We start from the raw sequence: 12,515 nt of genomic DNA, 5'->3' as shown, positions 1-12,515 counted from the left end.
AGGGTAGTGATCTCCGGATTACTCCCGGTGCAGTGTGCTGCTGAGGTCAGGAATGGAACGAATGGCCACATGAATATGTGGCTGAGGAACTGGTGCATGGGCAAGGATTCAGGTTCTTTGACCATTGGGATCTCGTCTGGGGTAGAGGAGACCTGTACAACAGGGACGGGTTGCACTTTAACCAGAGAGGGACCAAAATCCTTGCGGGGAAATTTGCTAATGCTACAAGGGAGAGTTTAAACTGGATTGGCAGTGGGGTAGGACTCTGAGCAGCAGCAAGTCATGGCATAAAGCAGTACCCAGCAAGAGCAAATTCAGTAATCAGGATAACCAGGGGCAGGGGAAGGAATACCCAGTTAAAGTGCATTTATTTCAATGCATGAGGTTTAACAGGTCAGCGGACGAATTCAAGAGTGTGGATTGGCTCTGGCGACTGGGATGTTATAGCCATAACAGAAACATGGCTGAGAGAAGGGCAGGACTGGCAGCTCAATGTGCCAGGATACAGATGCTTCGGGTGTGACAGAGGTACAGGTAAGTGAGGAGGGGGTGTTGCCTTTTTGATAAAGGAGGATGTAACAGCAGTACTTAGAGATGACATTCTTGGGGATCGTCCAGAGAGGCCATATGGGTAGAACGTAGGACAGGAAGGGGAGGTTCACTCCAGTGGGGCTGTATGATAGACCCCACCCCCCCACCCCCAGCAGTCAGCGAGAACTTGAGCAGCAGGACTGCAGAGAGATTGCTAATAGTTGTAATAACAATAGGGTTGTATTAGTGGGAGATTTTAGTTTCTCCTGTATTGACTGGACCACCCAGAGTGTTAAGGGCTGGATGGGGTGGAATTTGTGAAATGTGTCCAGGAAACTTTCCTGAGGGCCCTACTTGGGAGGGTGCAATACTGTAACTCCTCTCAGGGAATGAGGTATGGCAGGTAACTGAAGTGACAGTCAGGGAGCACTTTGGCTCTAGTGACCATCCTTCTATTAGTTTTTTAAGATAGTGATGGAAAAGGATCAGAAGGTCCACAGGTTCGGGTCCTAAACTGGAGAAGGGCTGGTTTTGGGGGAATTAGGCAGGATCTAGCAGAGATTGATTGGGTGTGAAGGGAAAGGAACAAATAGCAAGTGGGAGGCTTTTAAGAGTGTGATATCAACAGTCCAGGGGCAGCATGTCCCTATTAGGATGAGGGGTAAACTTGATGTTTAGGGAACCTTGGCTGACGAGAGGCTCTGGTAAAGAAGAAGGAAGCATACATTGTGTTTAGGAGGTTGGGGACAAGTGCTCCACTTGCTTCCCTCATCTCTCGAGCAACCACGATTTTCTCCTCGGAGATGTTTTGGACGACATTCATATGAAGACGGAGGAGGTATTTGCAGCCTTACAGTGCATTAAGGTGGATAAATCCCCAGGGCCTTGATAGAGGTGGAAAAATCATGAGGGGCAGAGATAAGGTGGATGGTAGCAGTTTTCTCCCCAGGGTAGGGGAGTCCAAAACTAGGGGGCACAGGTTTAGGGTGAGAGGGAAAAGATTTAAAACGGACTTGAGGGGCAACTTTTTCACGCAGAGGGTGGTGAGTGTATGGAACGAGCTGCCAGAGGAAGTGGTTGAGGCAGGTACAATTGTACCATTTAAGAAACACTTGGATAGGTGCAACTGATATCCTGTTGCGAATCATTTAGGTCACTCACTTTGGACACAACTGTAAACAATGTGAAGCTCAGCACAGTGGAGGAATCGGGAAATTCAGGGATCAACGGACAAGTGCAAAAAAGCCATCAAAATGTGCCCACCTTTGTCAGCGGAGAGCAGGCATACCTGAAAGCATATGTGCGCTGATGCCAGCTCAGCTGGCCTCTGATGCTGTAAGCGATAGTGGTGACAAACTCTCCTCCCAGACCCAACTCGGAGCACAGCTTCAGAGCAAACTTCTCAGGCGAGTTCTCCCTCTCTGACATGTCCCACTCAAACTGATCCACCAGCGAGATGTTTCCCACGTGGATGTTCAGCTGTACAAAGCAATGCGTCAGTTATTGCCCAGATCCAATCAGCCCAGTGCTTCAGGGAGCCTCATCCGGCAGCTGAATGTACCTCCCTTCCTAGTGCTCAACAGCCCAGTCACCAGACCACAGGCTTCATGTGGTGACCACCAATTCCACTGCTCTAGTTATCAAGGCCAAACCTGTGTTCCTACTTAACAACTAACCACATCCCCAGGCTACAGGACGCATGTGATTCAGCGAGAGAGGGTGCAGAAAAGAATCACAAGGATGTTGCTGGGATTGGAGGGCTTGAGTTATTAGGAAAGGCTGGATAGGATAGGACTGTTTTCCCTAGAGTGAAGGAGGCTGATAAACTCATGAGAGGCAGGTGCAGGTAGATAAAGTGAACGGTGTCAGACTATTACACAGCGTAGGGGAGTCTAAAACTAGACGGTATAGAATGTACAGCAGAGGAACAGGCCCTTCGACCAAGATGTTGTGCTGAACTAATTAAAATAGTATTAACTGCCCAACTAAACTAGTCCCTTCTGCCTACACAATGCCCATATCCCTCCACTCTCTGGATATTCATGTGCCTATCTAAGAGTCTCTTAAATGTCTTTATCATATCTGCCTCCACCACTACCCCTGGCAGCCCATTCCAGGCACCCACCACTGTGTAAAAAACTTTTCCCGGACATATCCTTTGAACTTACCCCCCTCACCTTAAATGCATGCCCTCTGGTATTAGACATTTCAATCCTGGGTAAAAGAATCCTGTCTACCCTATGCCTCTCATAATCTCATAAACCTCTATCAGGTCTCCCCTCAGCCTCCGCCGTTCCAGAGAAAACAACCCAAGTTTGTCCAACCTCTCCTTATAGCACATGCCCTCTGATCCAGGCAGCATCCCGGTGAACCTCTTCTGCACCCTCTCCGAAGCCTCCACATCCTTCCTGCAATGGGATGACCAGAATTGAATGCAACACTCCAGATGCGGCCTAATCAGAGTTTTTTTAAAGCTGCAACATAACTTCCTGACTCTTGATCTCAATGCCTCGACTAATAAAGGCAGGCATGCCTTACGCCTTCTTTACCACCCTGTCAACCTGTGCAGCCACTGTCGGGAGCTACGGACTTGGACCCAAACATCCCCCTGTACATCAATGCTGTTAAGGGTCCTGCCATTAAATGTGTTCTGTCCCTTTACATGTGATCTCCCAAAGTGCAACACCTCACACTTGGCCGGATTAAACTCCAAGGTCAGGAATGCTGTTGTTTAAGGTGAGAGGGGAAAGATTTAAAGAGGACCTGAGGGGCAACTTTTTCACACAGAGGGTGGTGGGTATATGGAATGAGCTGCCAGAGGAAGTGGTGGAGATGGGTACAATTACAACATTTAGAAGACATTTGGACAGGTACGTGGATGGGAAGGGTTTAGAGGGGTATGGGCCAAATGCTGGGAAATGGGACTAGTCAGGAAGGCACCTTGTTTGGCCTGGAGGAGTTGGGCCCAAGGGCCTGTTTCCGTGCTGTATGAGTCTGTGTCCACGTTCATTCTGGGTCAGTAGGTCATTATTACCCAGTGACTACCCCACTAGTGCAGATACTTGAGGACAATTACTATTCCTCAACTACCTCCCTGGCTAAGGTTGCCAAGCTCAGGACTAACCTCTTGTCCAAACACAGACCTCCTGTTCTCAGTACTGTTACTGATTCCACCAAGGAAGCCAAGGTGGAGCCTTCCGTTGAAGTAAATCCACTGGAGTTAGGAATGGAAGCTCGATCTAGCCCAGTGCACCCTGCATTGTTGGAATCATTTTTCCCCTGGGATCTTCTCCTGAAGAGCTTCCATATTAGGATGCTAACAATTTGGAACAAAGTTTAGAGGGATACGTGCCAAATTCAGACAAATGGGACTGGCTGAGGAAGGCATCTCAATCGGCATGGAGAAGTTTCTGTGCTGTACGACTCTATGACTTAACTGGAGGCAACCTCCATCCCACACAGTGAGATACAGCCAGGATTCCAACAGGTCAAAGACAGGACGGGACCACCAGCACTTCAGGCCATGGAATGACAGGTGCAGTGCTCTTGGTCATGAAGCAGACCCAGGGATTGAGGGCCCACAGCATTCCTGACCTGGGTGAGGAAGACCCAGTAGTAGCAGGGTCTTCAGGATTCCGTCTGAGAAAGGCAGAGTTGGTGTTGCAGCATTCAAAGGCAGGCAGCTAGAGCCAGGACTGGGGTCCAGTCACTCCGAGCTGTCTGGAAGCTCCAACGCTTCCGGCCGCTCCAGAGCCAGTGGTTCCAGCTGTACAGGAACAACCACAGTGTACCAAATCCTGGCAATCTTCACTTGCTGTGTCAGTGATGGCATCCAGCTCCAGGGGAGCTGTGAAACATGACGCGTTACTGGCTGCTATTCTGTCCGAGCAAGATGAGAGGATGATTTGGATGCACGCACTCACCTTAATGATGACCCTCTGATCTGACTGATCCTCCAGTATACTGTCCATCGGGTAGGAGTCAATCTGTTGGCGAATCGCTGAAGCAATGGCAGGGACAAAGGTCAAAGGGTTCAAATCCAGGTCATCACACAAAATCTCAGCAAACATCTCCGGGGTCATTAACTTCTCTGTAAAGGATACAAGACACCAGCTGTGAACAATAAAACCACAACCCTGAACTTGATGCTTCACATCACTCGGTAATGAACTGGCAAACTTCCATGTCCAGTCAGCCTCACTTCTGGGCTTGTCTATGCCTCTCAGGCAAGATCCCTAGAGCTTTATTGAAGAAAACAATGGTGTTCTCGGCAGTGTCCTTGGCAATGCTCATCTGTCCATCAACATGCCTTAGTCCAACCAACTACCTGCTCAGTAAATTCTTGCTGCTTCTGGGAACAAATCAGTTGCTGCATTCCCAGCATTTCAAGCGACTGCACTTTGAAAGTCCCCCTGTCCAGATGCATCTTTGGAAAGCACTCCTCAGGAGAAGGGTAACTGGTTTTGAAGATGAACAGCGATGATTCACCTGAGTGAGGCCAGAGCTTCGGGGCTGAATAATCAGCACAGTCATGCAAGGTAAGTGCAAGCTAAGTCCTTTCCTGTTCAGTAAATCTGCTAGTTTATTAAAGGGGCATCAATGTCAGTCATGTCATCAATGTGGGAGATCAGGGAGCAGTCCAGTGGTCTGGAGGACGTTTGCAGGAAGCATGCCCTCTCACACTGCAAGGTTCAGTCAGAGCATACAGGAGGCAGAGAATGTCAAAGACAGGAGCTCCAGGGAGGTGGTCACACCAAGGGTTTAGATGGATAGGTGGGTGACCACCAGGAGGGGCAGGAGTCTCCTGTGGCTGTTCCCCACCCCCCTCTCAATCATACTGTTTTAGATATTGTTGGGGTGGGGGGGGGGGGGGGAGGTGGGGGGGTGGGGTGGCCTCTCAGGAGAAGATAACATCAGCAGCCAGGTTTGTGGAACCAAAACTGACTGTTGAACAACAGGGTCAGGCAAAGTCTTGGTGAAGTAATAGTGATGGAAGACTCATTAGTAAAGGGGGCTGCCAGGCGTTTCTGTGGCCCTGGGCAAGGCTCCAGGATGGTGTGTTACCTCCCTGTGGGCACAGGACATTCTGAGAGGGGAGGGTGAGCAGCCAGAGCTGTGGTCCATATTGGTACCAATGACATAGGCAGGAAGGGAGACGAGGTCCTGCAAAGAGAATTTATAGAGTTAGGTGCAGAGTTAAAAAGCAGGACCGCTAGGATGGTAATCTCAGGATAACTCCCTTTGCCACGTGCTAGTGAGGCAAGAGATAGGAAGATAGTTAAATACGTAGTGAAGGGGCTGGTACAGGAGAGTGGACTTCAGCTACATGGATCATTAAGTTCTCTTCCAGGGCAGGTGGGACCTGTAATAGAAGGATGATTTGCACCTAAGCTGGAGGGAACCAATATCCTACAGGGAGGTTTACTGCCACCACTCGGGAGGGCTTAAGCTAGGGCGGCAGGGGTTGGGAACCAGAGCAGTGGGATTAATGGAAAGGCAGGGGTTAGGAGAAGTAAGGCTGAAAGTAAATGAACACGGTGGGACTGAGGGGCTGGTGTGTTTATTTTGATGCTGGGAGTACTATGGGTAAGGCAGATGAACTTACAGGCTGGATCAGTGCATGGAATGATGATGTTGTGACCATTACAGAGACTTGGTTGAGAGAGGGACAGGACTGGCAGCTGAGTGTTCCTGGGTTTTGATGTTTCAGACGCGATCGAGGGGGAAGGTGAAGGAGGTGGAGAAGTTGCATTACTATTCAGGGAGAATGTCACAGCTGCACTCAGAGAGGACAGACTGGAGGGCTCATCCACTGAGGCGATATGGATGGAACTCAAATATGGGAAAGGTGCAATCACTCTGAGGCCGTTATACAACAGGCCTCCCAATAGCCACTGGGAGATAGAGGAACAGATATGTAGACATGGATTATGGGAGGATGTAAAAGCAACAGAGGTGTCATAGTTGGTGACTTTAACTTCCCTAATTTTGACTGGGACTTACTTAGTGCCAGAGGCTTAGATGTGGCAGAATTTGTTAGGTATGTCCAAGAGGGTTTCATGGAACAGCATGTGGACTGTCCAACGAGAGGAGGGGCGATACTAGACACTGTTTTGGGAAACGAGCCTGGCCAGGTGATTGGGGTTTCAGTGGGGGAGCATTTTGTGAACAGTGATCACAACTCCTTAGGTGTTAAGACAGCTGCAAATAAGGATCTCGGGGGAAAATGCTCATATGGGGGAAGGAAAAGTCCAAGATTATCAGGCAAGAGCTAGGGAGCGTAGATTGGGAGCAGCTGTGTCTGGGCAAGTCATAGAGAAACACAACACGGACACAGCCCCTTCAGCCCACCCAACGTCTGCATTCAGACCGTATCCCTCTAAGCACTGCCCCTCCATGTACCTATACGTGCTTCTTAAATGATACTGTTGTACCTGCCTTAACTACTTCCTCTGGCAACTCATTTCATATACTCACCACCGTCTGTGTGAAAAAGTTGCCCCTCAGGTCCCTTTCAAATCTTTCCCCTCTCACCCTAAACCTATGCCTCCAGTTTTGGACTCTCCTATCCTGGGGAAAAGACTGTTCCATCTGTCTTATCTATACCTCTCATAATTTTAAACACCTATGTAAGGTTACCCCTCATTCTCCCAAGATCCATGGAATAAAGACCCAGCCTGTCCAACCTCTCCCTATAACTCAGGCCCTCGAGTCCTGGCAACATCCTCGTAAATCTTTTCTGCACTCTTTCCAGTTTAACCACAGGGCGACCAAAACTGTCCACAGTGCTCCAAGTGCGGTCTCACAAATGACTTATACAGCTGCAACGTAATGTCCCAACTCCTGTACTCAATGCCCCGACTGATGAAGGCCAGCGTGCCAAACACCTTTTTCACCACTGTCTATCTGTGATGCTGCTTTCAACAAACTATGCACTTATACTCCCATGTCCCTCTGTTCCATTACACTCCCAGTGCCCCACCATTCATACTATAAGCCCTACGGTGGTTTGACTTTCCAAAATGCATCACCTCACACTTCTCTGTATAGAAATCCATTAGCCACTCCTCGGCCCACTTCCCTAACTGATCAAGATCCCCCTGTATTCTACAACAACTTTCTTCATTATCAACAACACCTCTGAATTTCATGTCAACCGCAAGTGCTGGTAGATCCTGTCCCTCAGAATTCCCTCCAGTAGCTTCCCCACTACTGACATCAGGCTGACCGGCCCATAGTCCCCCAGCTTGTCCTTGCTACCTTTCTTAAACAAGGGAACAACATTAGCCACCTTCCAGTCTTTGGGAACTTCAGCAATGGCTAATGATGAAGCAAATATTTCTGCAAGGGCCTTCGTAATTTCTTCTCTATCCTCCCACAAAGTCCGAGGATGCACTCGATCAGCCCCCAGAGGTTTAACCAGCTTAATGCACTGTTGGCTGCAAATACCTCCTCCGACTTAATATGAATGTCATCTAAAACATCTCCACTTGTTTCCCTTATCTCTTGAGCAACCATGATTTTCTTCGCAACAAACACCGAGGAGAAATATTCATTAAAAATCCCACCCATCTCCTGCGGCTCAAGACATAGGCGGCCCTAAGGGGACCTACTCTTTGCCTAATCACCCTTTTACTCTTTACATAGCTATAGGACCTCTTGGGATTTTCTTTAACCTTACCTGCCAGATCCACCTTATACCCTCTCTTTTCCCTAGAGTATTCTTAATCTTCTTACAGTCATTAAAGGATTCATTCAATCCTGACCTCCTAAACGCAATGCATGCTTCCTTCTCTTTCTTGACCAGAGCCTCAATATCTCTCATCATCCAGGGTTCCTTAAACTTGCTTGGTTTACCCTTTACTCTAACAGGAACATGCTGCCCCTGGACTGTTGATATCACACTCTTAAAAGCCTCCCACTTGCCATTTGTTCCTTTCCCTTCACACAGGTTCTCCTAATCGACCTCTGTTAGATCCTGCCTAATTCCCCCGAAACCAGCCCTGCTCCAGTTTAGGACCCGAACCTGTGGACCTGTCTTATCCCTTTCCATTACCATCATAAAACTAATAGAATGTTGGTCACTAGAGCCAAAGTGCTCCCTGACTGCCACTTCAGTTACCTGCCCTACCTCGTTCCCCAAGAGGAGGTCCAGTACTGCACCCTCCCGATTAGGGCCCTCCATGTATTGACTCAGGAAACTTTCCTGGACACATTTCACAAATTCCACCCAGTCCAGGCCCTTAACACTCTGGGTGACCCAGTCAATGGTCCGCACCTGTTGTGTGAGTGCTGTTTAAAGACCAGCTGATGAGAATTCGGGACCAAAATATTCCAGTAAGGATGCTGTGGTTTGGGAACCTTGGTTGGTTGTCAAGGGATGTCAAGAAGGAAAAGGAAGCGTACGTAGGGTTTAGGAAGCTGAAACTGATAGGGTCCTCAAAAGAAAGCAGGAAGTAACTTAAGCAGGGCATTAGGAGGGCCAAAAAAGGGCCATGAAGTGCCCGTGCAAAGAAGGATTAAGGAAATTCCAATGGCAGTTTAAACATGCAGTAAAAACAAGAGGGCAGCTAGGGAGAGAATAGGACCAGCCAAGGATAAAGGAGGGAATTTATGTCAGAAGCCAGAGGATGTGGGTGCGGTGGGGCAGGCACAACAGTGTAGCGGTTAGCGTAACGCTTTACAGCGCCAGCGACCCAGGTTCAATTCCCACTGCTGTCTTAAGGAGTTTGTATGTTCTCCCCGTGTCTGCGTGGGTTTCCTCCCACATTCCAAAGACATGTGGGTTAGGAAGTTGTGGGCATGTTATGTTGGCGCCGGAAGCGTGGCGACACTTGCGGGCTGCCCCCAGAACACTATGCAAAAATTGCATTTCGCTGTGTGTTTCGATGTATGTGACTAATAAAGATCTTACCTTATCTTACTAAACAACTACTTTGCATCAAGGAGAAGGGCATGGAGGATCGTGAGATCAGTGCGTCAGAGATCAGGTCTGCTGATATTCTGGGGAATGTTGGGATCAAGGAGGTGGTGTTAGGTCTACTGAAGAGCATTAAGGTGGCTAAATCCCCAAGGCCTCATGGGATCCATTCAGAAAATTGACAGAAGCAAGACAGGAGGTTGCTGGGGCCTTGACAGGGACCTTTGTGTCCTCCCTAGCCACAGATGAAGTCCCAGAAATTCCCATCTAAGCTAGTCCCATTTGCCTGGGTTTGGCCCATATCCCTCTAAACCTTTCCTATCCATGTAACTGTCCAAGTGTCTTTTAAATGTTGTTCATGTACCTGCCTCAACCACTTCCTCTGGCAGCTCGTTCCATAAACAGACCACCCTCTGCATGAAGTTGCCTCTCAGGCACCAATAGCCTGTCCTGGTCCAACCACATAGACGCCACGGCCAAGAAAGCTCACCAGCGCCTCTACTTCCTCAGGAGGCTAAAGAAATTTGGCATGTCCCCTTTGACACTCACCAACTTTTATCAATGCACCATAGAAAGCATTCTATCCAGATACATCACGGCTTCGTAAGGCAACTGCTCTGCCCGAGACCACAAGAAACTGCAGAGAGTTGTGGGCAAAGCCCAGCACATCACGGAAACCAGCCTCCACTCCATAGACTGTCTATACTTCTCGCTGCCTTGGTAAAGCAGCCAACATAATCATCCACCCCAGACATTCTCTCTTCTGAAGATACAGAAGTCTGAAAGCCCGTACCACCAGGTTCAAGGACAGCTTCTATCCTGCTGTTATAAGACTATTGAATGATTTCCTAGTATGATAAGATGGACTCTTGACCTCACAATCTTCCTCATTATGACCTTGCAACTTATTGTCTACCTGCATTGCACTTTCTCTGTAGCTGTGACACTTTCCTCTGCATTCTGTATTTTTACTACCTCGATGCACTGTGTAATGAATTGACCTGTATGGGAGGTATGCAAGACAAGTTTTTCACTGTACCTCAGTACATGTGACAACAATACACCAATTCCAATGCTGTAAGCTACCCAAGGGAAATAAGAATGTTATCACAGAACAGTACAGCGCAGGAACAGGCCCACAATGTTGTGCCAAAATAATTGAGTAATTAAACACCTAATTTAACTAATCCCTTCTGCCAACACAATTTCCATATCCCTCCATTCTCTGCACATTCATATCTAAGAGCCTCTTAAATGCCTCTATCGTATTTGCCTCCACCACCACCACTGGCAGCACATTCCAGGCACCCACCACTCTCTGTGTAAAAAAAACTTGCCCCGCACATCTCCTTTGAACTTACCCCTCTCACCTTAAGTGCAGACCTCTGGTATTAGACATTTTGACCCCGGGAAAAAGATACCGGCTGTCTACTCTATGCCACTCATAATCTTATAAACTTCTATCAGGTCTTCCCTTCACCTTATATTTATAAAGCTGCAACATAACTTCCTGACTCTTGATCTCAATGGCTTGACTAATAAAGACAAGCCTGTCATACACCTTCTTGACCATGCTATCAACCTGTACAGCCACTTTCAGGGAGCTCTGGGCTTAGACCCCAAGATCCCTCTGTACATCGACGCTGTTAACTGTGTACTGTCCCTTTACATTTGACCTCCCAAAGTGCAACACCTCACATTTGGCTGGAATAAACTCCATCTGCCATTTCTCCGCCCATATCTGCAACTGATCTATATCCTGCTGTATCCTTTGGCAATCTTCCACACTATCCACAACACCACTGATCTTTGTATTATTTCCGAACTTACTAACCCACCCATCTACATTTTCATCAAAGTCATTTATATGTACCACAAACAGCAGAGGTCCCAGTACAGATCCTTGTGGAACATCACTAATCACAGACCTCCAGCCAGAGTAAGACCCATCGACCACTTCCCTTTGTCTTCTACGGGCAAGCCAGTTCTGAATCCAAATGGCCAAGTCATTGTGGATCCCATGCATCTGAATCTTCTGGATGAGCTCCCATGAGGGACCTTCTTGATCACCTTACTAAAATCCATGTAGACAATATCCACAGCTCTATCCTCAACTATCACCTTGGTCACCCCCTCGCAAAACCCAATCGTTAGTAAGACTTGACTTGCCCTGCAGAAACACTGTCCCTAGTTAGGCCATGGTTTTCAAATGCTTACAAATCCTACCCTCAAGGATCTTCTCCAATAGCTTCCCTACCACTGACATGAGACTCACCGGTCTATAGTTTCCAGGATTATCCCCATTTCCCTTCTTGAGTAATGGAACAACATTAGCTACTTGCCAGTCCTCTGGGACCCCACCTGTGGCTGGAGAGGAAATGAAGATCATGGTCAAGGCCCCAGCAATTTCATCTCTAGCCTCTCTCAATAACCTCAGCTGCCAGTATATCTGTTCTTCAATGTACTGGTGGCTGTCGGGGGGCTGTAGTGTAATCCCATGGGTTCTAAAGCTGTTCTAAGACATTGAAACGCTGCAACATTAAGCATCCAGTCCAGTCCCTCAGTCTCTGTAATATCCACATCACAGTTCTAAGTTCACCTCCCTTACCCTTAATACTCCTAGCATTAAAATAAACACACTTCAACCTGTTCGTCCCATCGTGTCTATTACATTGCTCCGGCCCATCTTTCCTTCCTGGCAGACTTACTGGCCCTGACATCTACCATCCTGTCAATCCCTCCACTTTCTGACCTGCTGCTCTAGTTCCCATCCCCCTGCCAAAATAGTTTAAACCTTCCCAAGTAGCACCAGCAAACCTTCCGGCCAGGATATTGGTTCCCCTCCATTTAAGGTGCAATCTGTCCCTCTTGTACAGGTCACCCCTACCCCAGAAGAGGTTCCAATGATCCAAGAACCTGAAATCCTGTCCCCTGCACTAGTTCCTCAGCCACTCATTCATCTGTTCTATCATCCTATTCCTGCCCTGACTAGCATGTGGCATCGGGAGTAATCCAGAAGATATACCTTCCAGGTTCTGCTTTTCAGCCTCTTTCCTAACTCCCC

At 48.1% G+C, this 12,515-nt stretch overlaps 1 protein-coding gene across 2 annotated transcripts in view; it reads right to left on the bottom strand.

The window, feature by feature from the left end:
• LOC127579653 (SWI/SNF-related matrix-associated actin-dependent regulator of chromatin subfamily B member 1-A) overlaps window positions 1-12,515 on the bottom strand; it is a 56,745-nt gene that overhangs the window by 8,819 nt on the left and 35,411 nt on the right. For both annotated transcript variants that reach the window (XM_052032581.1, XM_052032580.1), the window contains exons 6-7: window positions 4,455-4,621; window positions 1,820-2,010 (exon numbers count right to left, since the gene is read on the bottom strand). In XM_052032581.1, the coding sequence (XP_051888541.1) occupies window positions 1,820-2,010; window positions 4,455-4,621 (358 nt within the window). The remainder of the gene's footprint in view (window positions 1-1,819; window positions 2,011-4,454; window positions 4,622-12,515) is intronic.

This window comes from Pristis pectinata, chromosome 17 (genome assembly GCF_009764475.1).
Source record: "Pristis pectinata isolate sPriPec2 chromosome 17, sPriPec2.1.pri, whole genome shotgun sequence".
In the NCBI taxonomy this organism is placed as follows: domain Eukaryota; kingdom Metazoa; phylum Chordata; class Chondrichthyes; order Rhinopristiformes; family Pristidae; genus Pristis; species Pristis pectinata.
Note: the sequence above shows the minus strand (reverse complement) of the source record. Positions and strands in the feature narration are given on the sequence as shown.